The 11,428-nt window shown below is 37.9% G+C and overlaps 1 protein-coding gene across 5 annotated transcripts in view; it reads left to right on the top strand.

The window, feature by feature from the left end:
* The window catches only part of Arhgap6 (Rho GTPase activating protein 6), a 484,877-nt gene that overhangs the window by 410,682 nt on the left and 62,767 nt on the right, over positions 1–11,428 (top strand). For all 5 annotated transcript variants that reach the window (XM_031371330.1, XM_031371345.1, XM_031371361.1 and 2 more), the window contains one exon: positions 2,814–2,973. In XM_031371330.1, coding sequence (XP_031227190.1) covers positions 2,814–2,973 — 160 coding nt within the window. The remainder of the gene's footprint in view (positions 1–2,813; positions 2,974–11,428) is intronic.

The raw sequence follows: 11,428 nt of genomic DNA on the forward strand, positions 1-11,428 counted from the left end.
GCCTCCCAAGTGCTGGGATTAAAGGCGTGCGCCACCACGCCCGGCTATAATATACTTTTTAATAAAGAAAATATCAAAAACAAGGTTATGACATGTATTTACAGCCAGGATACATGGTTTGACATTCTTGTTGAAAAACTTACAATCTGATATGGGTATGTGTCACTTGGTGAGATAAAACTTAAAAACCTCAAACAATCTATAGAGGGTCCATAAACACATCATGTCAAGATTTTTGATTTTTTTATTAGATATTCTTTATTTACATTTCAAATGTTCTCCCCTTTTCTGGTTTCCCCTCTAAAAAATAAAAAACCCTATTCCTTCCTCCCCTCCCTCTGTTCACAAATCCATCTGCTCCTGCTTCCTGGCCCTGGCATTCCCCTATACTAGGGCATAGAGCCTTCAGAGGACCAAGGGCCTTTCCTCCCATTGATGACTGACTTGGCCATCCTCTGCTACATATGCAGCTGGAGCCATGAGTCCTACCATGTGTACTCTTTGGTTGGTAGTTTAGTCCCTGGGAGCTCTGAGGTACTGGTTATTTCATATTGTTGTTCCTCCTATGGGGCTGCAAACCCCTTCAGCTCCTTGGGTCCTTTCTCTAGGTCCTTCATTGGGGACCCTGTTTGATGCTTATTTCTAAGATCACAATCTGTGTAGTTTCTAGACTGTGTTCTTCCTACCTGAAAGGTAACACTTTAAGAACAAAGGCTGTGCTGTTATCTGAATAAACTCAAGCCTACTGCAGTGCTTACTATGAAATATGTACTATTGAATATTGTTTGAATTAACCACAAGGATAGAATAAATAAAGACAACATATTATAGTAGGAATTAGTTAATCTCTTTAATAAACTATAGTTCTGAGATTGGGAGGGTGTATGTAGACTGCTAGTCAAATGCAGCCTGCTACATAATTTTGTAAATCAAGTTTTATGGAAATATGCCACAACACATTTTTTTATAAATTATCTATAGCTACTTGAATGTCCCAGAGGCAGTTAGGTTGTTGAAACAGGATCAAGATGGCCCACAAGGCATGAAATATTTACTCTATGTCTCTTGCTAAAAAGTGGTTGCCAATTCCAGTTAAAAGATAGTAGAATCCTCTACAGGACACCTTTTCAAATATTTTTAAAGGGCTATGTAATTGTATTTTGACACTTAGGTAACAAAAACACAGCTTCCTTGAATATACAAATTTCATATCTAAGAGACAAAAACAGGTCAGCAAGATGGATCAGTGAGTAAACTAGTGTCAGGGATATGCATTCAATTCCAGGCACTACAGAACACAAGAAAAAGAACTTATTGTGACAAGTTATCCTCTGATCTTCATAATTGTATTGGGACACACATGTGCCTGCACACATACCCCCAAATAAACGAACATGAGACAAAATTAAAGGTACAAACATATTTAGTGTTTCTCATCTGGAGAAAAATGTAAATCACAGACAAAAGAACATGTAGCATACTAGTCTCTTGAATTGTAAATTAGGGAAGTAGTCTTTCATGGACTCTCACTTTCTCCTAGTCTTCAGTGAGAGTTGGAGCCAGGACTCTACTAATAACAGAGTACTTTAAACTCAGATGTCTCTAGAAATATGAGTTGTTACTGATCATTTGTTCATACTTATTTGATTGAAATAACTCTTGAAAGGGTTGTAAGTAGAATGGTTCCTATTTTACAATAGAGTTTAAATCGATACATATAGCTTGGTCCTTAGGATCTGGTAAAAATTAATCAGCCTCCCTAGGATACTGGTTTATATACAGTATGTAATTGTTTATATACAATAGAGCATAGTTGTGGATACTATATTGCCATAGTAATACAATGTACCTTAAATATATATTAAAATTATTAAAATAATATGTATAATAATATGCTCAGTGGTAAAATAATGTCCAGTGCTCAGTGTTCTTGGGTTCTACATCCACAGACTGAACTGACCATGAAACAAATATTTTCTAAAAGGAAAATCTCACATTTGTACTGAACATTTGCAAATCTTTCTCCTTTGCCATTGTTTTCTAAATGATGCATTATAACAATGATTTGCACAGTGCTTAAATTATACTAGGCAGTAAAAATATTCTAGAAATTATTCAAAGCATACATAGGCATATGTAGGTGATGTGACAATACTAACATTTTAAAACAAAAATCTTGAACATGTATATATTTTAAAATCTACAGAGACTCCTGAAATAGATCCCTGAGGATACTAAATAAAATTATTTTGTTATATAGTATAATTTTGCAATATTATTTATTCAATGCTACAATTATGATATTGATAATATAAAAATGCTAATCACCTCAATGAGTTGCTTGATGAATAAAAAAGCATACAGCACAAACAATGATCCACAGTACTCTCTTAAAAAAAAAAAACCACTTGTTCCCTGCATGATATGCACATAATAGCAAGTAACAACACAGTTTTTCCTGTTATGAAAATACACGAGAAAAATATATTTCATATATATATATATATATATATATATATATATATATGACGAAATAGGTTCCTTGCAACCTCTTTCCACATGTTTTTCCTTAGCCTATGGATGTATCGTCAAATGAGAACTTTTGACCCAGAAGCCAGGGTATATTTTGATTTTTTGCAACTGACTAAGAAAATGCAGACTAAACTAAGACAGGATTGGGTTTGAGGACTAGAGAGCCAGCTATGGAACACAAACATGAAATCTGTTTGCCTCTGTTTCTGCCCAAGAGAGAAGGAAGTTTGTGACATATGAGTGAATCGTGTCAAGCTTCTTGTTTTTCCCTTGGCCTGCAGGGTGACTTCACCTGGAACAGCATGTCTGGTCGTAGCGTGCGCCTGAGGTCAGTCCCCATCCAGAGCCTCTCAGAGCTGGAGCGGGCACGGCTACAGGAAGTGGCGTATTATCAGTTGCAGCAGGACTGTGACCTGGGCTGTCAGATCACCATCCCCAAAGGTAAGGCCCTGTTTGCATGTCCTGCCTTTCTGTGGGGGGTCTGCCAGCCACTTATTCTGCCAAAGCCATAGGCTGCACATTATTCTCATGCCTAGCATTAACACAGAATGGAAACTACAGCTTCTTAGTGGATAGCTGGCATCCCTGCCCATTTTGAAAGACATGTCCAAACAAGTCAATCCACATACTGACTAAATTTTTTAAAAAGAAGGTTCACTGGGGGTTGGGGGAGGAAAGCCAGGCATATCTCAAAAGTTTTCATGGTTTCACATCAACCAAGGAGAAAGCTTACAGAAAGGTCAGCTAAAAAGTTTGGAAGAAAACCTGCGTCAGTCTCAACTTGATTTCAAAGTAAATATCTAAGAAGAATGTCTCAGATCTTTTAAGCTTGCAGGTTTGCTCCCATAAATACTGAGAATCTGGGACGTTATTGCCATGAATTCCATTTGTAGCCAGTCTTGGTAGTATTTTGCTACTGTAACGCTTGAGTCCAGGCACACCTGCTTGCCTGGTACTTTAACACAAGGCCTGATTCCCAGAGAACTGAGAAGAAAGCACCTGAATTCATTTAGTCAATAGGAATCTGTCTCTGAATGATTACTGCCATCTGCAAAGGCAGTTTTTACAATTGCATGACACAGAAAACTAACTTGAGGCAGAATGAAAAACTGTAATTTATTATGGAAACTATAGTAAACTTGCTCATAAAGTGTTTTGACCAGTGGGCTTAAAACAAAAAATGAAAGCAGAAGAGTGAAGGCAAGTGTCTGGAAGGTAGATATGTTATTAATACCTATGCATCAGGTAATAAGTTCATGAATACATGTCTATTCTACTTTATCTCAAAGTTCCTCAGAGGTTCCTGTGTTGAAGCCTTTATCTGTATTGCTGAGGTAAGGCTTTAGGGATGCCATTGGATTTCAGGGGCTCTGACTTTTATCAATAGTTTAACCCACTGACAAAATATATGAGTGAGTAGATTGTTGGGAGGTGGTAAAAACTGGAGGGGATGGTACTTAGTGGGAAGAAGTAGGTCACTAGGGTATGCATCTGGAAACTGAGGCTGGTTCGAGCAAGGCCTCCTCTCTGACAGTCTACTTCCTTGCCATCATAAACTATGTGGTTTTGTTCTACCACAACTTGTCTCAAAATAAGTCCAAAAACAGGGGATCCAAGTGACCATAGACTAAAACATGTAATCCCATATATATTTATGCCATTTCAATTGTTTATCTTGGATATTGAGTTGTAGTCATTGACAGAAAAACCACTACCACAATATATAATGTGTGTGTGTGTGTGTGTGTGTGTGTGTGCGCGCGCACATGCGTGCATGTGCAATATGGTTCTCAAGTAGAGTTGATCTTACTTTTTATCTATCAGAGGACATCTGCCAACTTCTGGCCATCCATTTGGCTATCATCCTGTGGGAGAAGATTCTCCTGGCATCAAGTGGGTTCAAGTCAGAAATATTGATAAGTCACCAATAATACATATGACAACCTCCCTAAATAGTCATTATCAGGTCCCAAATAGTCAAGGGACACGGCTAAGCCATTTCACCTTACATACAAGCATGTGCTCAACATTCTTTTCTTCACAGTGGCAATCCTGGGTTTTGTTTTTGTTTTGTTTTGCTTTCGACTTGTATATACTAGTTTAGGAGTCTAAAGATTAGAACTTAGGTACTCATCTTATCATCCTTCCATTCCCACACTAGCCATCTGAACTTAGGTGATTCACCTTTGCAATAGAAAAGCTGGTTATTGACTCTACAAGGTGTAGCACAAATTTGGAGGACAGAGTTTGCCATTGGATAGTGAGTCTCTGGGCCATGCTTTGCTTTTTCTTTAGGCTGAAATCTCTGATACCCTGTTGGAGGATGTGATGGATTTCATAATCAAGCTAGAGGATGGCTATTGATGGGCAGAATGTGAATGCCAGTAACAGAAGCCATGTTTGTTTGGCTTTTATCTTATCCCCCCATTGCCATGACAGATGTAGTCATCATCCCCATTGTCTGTCAATCCATTTCATATGATTGTCACACATAGATACCCTCCATACTGATGAGAAGTTCTTCTGCACTTGCAGAAACTGTACCAGAGATGATAATGTCATGCTACTGTTTCATTTATAGCCAGGCTTTCTTGTCTTGCCTGGCCTTGCTTTGGTAAAGTGCAGGAGAAGCTTGTCCTTCCCACCCACTTAGCTCTCAAATGTCCTATGTAATCACCGCCAATAGGCCTATCTCCCTTTCATGAGCACAAACATTCTTTGCATTTCTAAAAAAGTGGAAATTTTAGCAAACGCAGTTTATACTGAAGGACATGATAACTTTGAAAAGGCTTTGAATTTAATGCACATAAGATAAGCTATCAGGAAAGAGATTATTCTCTACAGCATTACTTTAAAATCTAGTTAATTTGATGTGTCTCTTTGTTCCTGATTTTGAAAGAGGTCATTAAAGTAAATACCATTACCAAACAGAGCTGCTATAAACCTTGTCAGCTAGAGGCTCTTCTATAACTATGTGGTTCCAATTCCCCTCAAGGAATGATTCATGATACTGAGTTGTTACAAAATTTTGCCAGGCCATGTGGGATATTTCCATACTTTCTATCAAAATAGGAATTAACAGTTTACAAATAAGTTTTATTATTTATGGAAGAGTGAACAAGTTGGGATCAAGTGTAAAAGGTTAGAATTTCTGGAAACATTGTTTAGGGTAGGTGATTTATAGATGTGGAATATCGACTGAGCTTGTTTGAATGTGTGGCAAGTGCTAAATGTTATGATACCAGCTACAGGATGGATGTGGTCACTTAGTCCCCATGTAAACCCCAAAGTAGAAGTTCTAAACAGTGTCAGATTCACTGTGAAAGTAATTTCCCTGAGGGAGATAAGCACAGCATTCAGGGTCTGGAATCTAAAGAAATGATACTATTCCCAATAAGATAGGAGACTCATTGGAAATGAAAACAATCAAACGTTTCCATTTCCCGTCAGTTGGGGATGATTGTGTAGGCTGATTTCTGGAGACTGGGGCTTCCTGGATTCAGATAAAAGATACTCTGGCATACTCCACAGCTTCAAAATTCATCAGAGTGAGGGAAGAATTGGAGTTCTGGGGGTTCAGGGAGGTCACTGAGATAATTCCCTAGAATGAATGACAATGAAGAATTTTACCTTGGCTGGAGTGACAACGATTAGAGGGGACCATATGGAACTTCAGTTCATATTGTTCCTGCACTTCCAGTGATGCCAGATGCAGTTTTATTTAGGAATAAAGGTGAGAAAGAGGTCTTAGATGTCTGAGAAAAAGAAATGGAAGAATGGATATAATGGACTAGCAATGATGCTGGTTTTCAGGGCAGTTGAAAGTCCATCTGGAAATTATAGCTGAGAATTTAGAATGTAAAATAAGCTTCCTGGCAGTTAAGCACTGTTAGAAAAAAAACACTTAATTTTTAGTTTAATTTCCTTAGTCGTGGTTAATCAAAGTCCCCTTCAATTAATATTAGAATGGAGTTTAATGAAAGGAGAGAGGTCCATAACTAATTTAATATGTGTCCATAGTCTGCAGAATGACACTCCAAAGATAACCACATCTTAATCCTTTGATTAACACATTAGCTCACAGGACAGAAATAATCTTACAAATGTGATACATTAATATCTTTGAGATAGGGCAATTATCCTACATTGTCTGAAAGCACCCAGACTAATCACATGAGTGGTTGTAAATGTAAGGATGGCCAGAGAGATGCAATGCTTTGAAGATGGAACAAAGGGACGGTAATTAAAAGAATATATGTGGCCATGGGAGATAAAAAAAAAAAAAGTCAGTGGAATAGATTCTTTTGTGAAGTGCCCCAAAAGGACCCACCTTCTGACACCTTGATTTTAGCCCACTGAGATCCATTTCAGATTTACTTCCAGCATTGCAAAGTAATAAGTTAGAGCTGTTGGTTTCTAAGTTTTCATAATCATTTGTTACAGCAGTGTTAGCAAATCAAAATAGTATACAAGGTAATCATTAAAACGAAAGACAATAGAATTTAAGTTGGAATGGAAGTTAGAGTGTTGGCTAGGGTTGGAAATCCCAATACTAAGGGAGGAAGATTGTTGAGTTCAAGGCCAGCTTAGGCTACATAGCAAAGGTTGCTGTCCCCTGTTTTTGTGCTATCCTTACTGGAAATTTCTAGGTGTAATGTTCTACATCTCTTTGTAGAATTTTTTGGTATACATCACAGTCAAGCTGTAATGTGGGGCAGAATTCACAGTCTGCTAGAAATGCCAATGGGAATCAAGTAATGCTAAATATGTATGACTTCTAGTCTTGGAAGGCCCCAAAGAGGGACTCTAGTGTAGGAGTTCTGGAACTAATGGCACCTTCTTTGTGTCCACTAACTTTTCCTTAGTCCTCCCACAGAGGATCATGACTTCCCATGGGACATGGTTATGTATCATTTGCCTATGGAACTAGAACACCAGGTACAGGGCCCAATATACCAGTAAGTCTGACAGAAATGAATGAATGCATGAGTATACTTCTTTAAAGTTAAACTTCCTCTTTGTTCTTCCCTAACCTTGCAAAAAGCATTGATCATCTTCCTCACATCTTCCCCAGTATCTCCAAGATTGGGTTTGAAGTTACCTTAATGATTTCCTCTAGCTTCACCCTGTATTCATTTTCCAGCTTTAATTGATGGTCTCATGGGTTAATGTGAGGTTTAAGTGTAGTAACAACCATAATGAGTTTAAAGCATTTACTGACATCTAATACATTCTCCATAAAAGCTATCCATCTCCATCAACATGATAATTATCATTGTCATCATTGCTATATCACTTGTTCATGCATCTTCCCTGAACTCTTTATCTCATCTTAATTATAAACCATGAGCCTCCTTTTGCTGTCTTCAATTCAGGACTTCTTCACTGTTCTATCACACCTAAAACCACCAAAGTAATCACAAGCCACAGAGCTTACTCCTTTATTGGAGAAAAAAAAATCACAAAGCTTCATGTTACTTACCTTTATCACTGTTGAAATATTTTATACTATGTAAAATATAAAAGAATATCATCCTGAGTGAGGTAACCCAATCACAATAGAACACACATGGTATGTACACTCTGATAAGTGGTTATTAGCCCAGAAGTTCGGAATACACAAAGTACAATCCACAAACCACAAGAAACTCAAGAAGAAGGAAGACCAAACTGTGGACATTTCATTCCTTCTTAAAAGGGGGAACAAAATACCCATGGAAGGAGTTGGAGAGAATAACTATGGAGCAGAGACTGAAGGAAGGACAATCCAGCCTGATATAGCTGTCTCCCGAGAGGCTCTGACAGTACCTGACTAATACAAAAGTAGAGGCTCACAGCCATCCATTGAACTGAGTACAGGGTCCCCAAATGAAGGAACTAGAGAAAGGACTGAAGGAGCTGAAGGGTTTGCAGCCCCTTAGGATGAACAAAAACATGAACTAACTAGTACCCTCAGAGCTCCCAGGGACTAAATCACCAACCAAGGAGTATACATGGTGGGACTGATTGCTCCGGCAGCATGTGTATAGTAGAGGTTGGCCAAGTTGGTCATCAATGGGAGGAGAGGCCCTTGGCCCTGTGAAGGTTCTATGCCCCAGTGTAGGGGAATGCCAGGGCCAGTAAGCGGAAGAGGTGGGGTGGCAAGCAGGGGGAGGGGGGAAGGAACAGAGGTTTATTCTTGTTGTTTTTTGTTTTTGTTTTTGTTTTAGTTTTTGTAAGGGAAACTGGGAAATATGACATGTAAATAAAGAAAATACCTAATAAAAGAAAAATAAATAAATAAATAAATAAATAAGGTATAAAGATTAAAAAAAAAAAGAAGAATAAGACACTTGGTGCTGGTAAGGTGTCCCAGCAGCTGTGAGTACATGTTGTGTACAATTGTTGTCTGAGTTCAGATCCTAGCTTCCATGTAAAAATTCAGGCAGGGCTCAATGTGTACCACTACAGTGCTATGTGGTTGCCATGTGTTGAAGGGAAGAGGATCATTGGTACATGCTGGTTGTTAGTTTAGTCCAAGGTTCAATGAGAACCCAAGGAGATAAGGCAGAGCAAATCCAGCAGGACAATTAGTGATGCTGTTCATTCAGCTGTGCATACACTGCAAGTGCATGTGTACACACATGCATACACACACATCCATGCACATACTCTCAAAATAAAACAAATGCACCATAGCTGTAATATGTATTTACTTTTCAGGGCAGTTTTCCCAGGTGGCAATAGAAAGAATATGTGAATACTCTCCGGGACTGAAATACTGAGTTATAGCTGTGTAATTTGATGAACCAGGTTGCTTATTTACATCCTGTAAATTCTCTAGAATTAAAACACCTAACTAGTGCCTAAGTGGGTACTGGAAACCAGGAATAAATCACAGAGATTAGCATAGAGTTCTTTGCCAAGGCTACAGTAGAAAATCATCCCAGGAGGCATAAAGTAACAAAATGGGGCAAGGGTGAATTAGAGTGAGTGGGTGGAGGGTAGAGGGTAGAGTTGAATTTGCCAATGGCACCATGTAGCTATACATGCAGGTGATAGGGAAGAAAATATTCTAAGTTTTCATCCACTTGTGTCATCTTTCCAGTCACAGTGTGTAAGAGAGCTATTTTTATGTGAGCAACTGACAGAAATTTCTACAAGTTGCCAGGATTTAAAGTTCATGTCTTATGGATATCTAATTGGGTTGTTCATTATAAAAAAAAAAGCAAAGTAGATGGAATCAGTCTCTTCTATAGGTCAGAAAAAAATCACACTCCACAGAGACACAACTGTCAGACTGTATCTTTATAGTATGAACTATAGTCTTTGTAACAAATGGTGATGAAATTCTATAATTTGGGTATGTTTTTTTCCTTTTAGAGTTTGTTTTCTTCCTTTTCTTTTCTTTTCTTTTTTCTTTTCCTTCTTTTACTTTATTTTTTTATGTAACAAAGAGTCTCATGTAGCTCAAGCTTGCCTCTCTCTCTACATAGCCAAGGATGACAATGAATTTCTGATCATCCATTCCCAAGTACTAGATTGCAGGGTATGTGTCAATACCTCTGGTTTTATACCTGCTAGAGATCAAACTTGGAGCTTCCTGAATGCGAGCCAGATACTTCAGCAACTAAGCTGCCTCTCCAAACCCTATGCCTGGATATTATTCTCTCAAGTTAACAATGCAAGGTGTTTTTGAGATGAGTGTGGTATTTCCAATTTATGTTCTCCTGCCTACTTCTTTTCTTTTAAATTCCAGCAGAGAATGATGTTATAAAAGCCCCTCTTTCTGGTTTGATGTTTATAAATTTCTCGATCTGAAAACTGTGTACTTAGATGAAGTAATAGGTATCATCATCCTTGAAAGGGTCAGGAGATGAAAGCTGCAAATAAAGAGGCCTAAAAGAATAGGCTAGCTCCCGGATTTGGAAAGGACAGCAGCAAGCCTGCTTCCTTAGGATATGTGCTCATGATATATTCGTTGATGCTGTTGCTGCTGTTGTTGTTTTTAAATCCCCCACTTTTAACTCATAGAACTTAAATGTGGAAAAATATGTCAGCTAGTAAAAGATCCTTCAAGGGTAATCATGACCACTGGTTGAAGCAAGGAGTGATTACATTGTGACTGAATGATGAGACATGTTTAATAAATCAAATATCTTAACGATTTTTCTGAAATAGGAAAACACTTGCTTTGAGACCGAAGAATCCGTGGGAGTTATTTGTCTCTCTTGACTATCACAAAGAAAAATTTTAGAATTAATTGCCCTGACAAACTAATTTATACAAAACAGAACAGGATTTCTTTTCTTCGTGTTTAATTGAACTACAAGGATGATGACCTCCGATAGCTGAGTCTCATTACAGCAGTGAGAAACTAACAGAATGTTCTAATGTTGTAACCACAGTTTTTGTTAATTTTACCACCACTTCAGCCTGTAAACTATTGGGATTAGTACATTTCACAAGTACTTTTGTGAGCATGCATGCTAAGAAGAGGCATCTCTATTGCTTAAGAATACCATAAAATAGTTCCTTTTCCAGGGAAATGAAGATACTTTGGAAACCGATTCTGGAACTATGAGCCCACGTGGTGCCATAAGAATGAAGAAACACAAATTAATCCAATGGGATTGATGCCAAGAGAAATGACATGATGCCCACATCCCTACACAAGCTTCTTCTGTGTAAATTATAATTAGGGGAAGAACTTCTGGAGATAAGATGATAGAAAAATAGATGTCTTGTGAATTGGGTGAAATAATCGACAATCAAAATAAAACATTTCTTGATGATGACAGACCTGTGCACATATAAACATGCACAATTAATTGACAGCCAATGGTGAAAAATGATAGGGATATGTTGGGCTTGAGTAATTTTTTTTCATATTTTTAGTGTAGGCTAGTTTTCTTTT

Source organism: Mastomys coucha, chromosome X (genome assembly GCF_008632895.1).
Source record: "Mastomys coucha isolate ucsf_1 chromosome X, UCSF_Mcou_1, whole genome shotgun sequence".
NCBI classification, from domain to species: domain Eukaryota; kingdom Metazoa; phylum Chordata; class Mammalia; order Rodentia; family Muridae; genus Mastomys; species Mastomys coucha.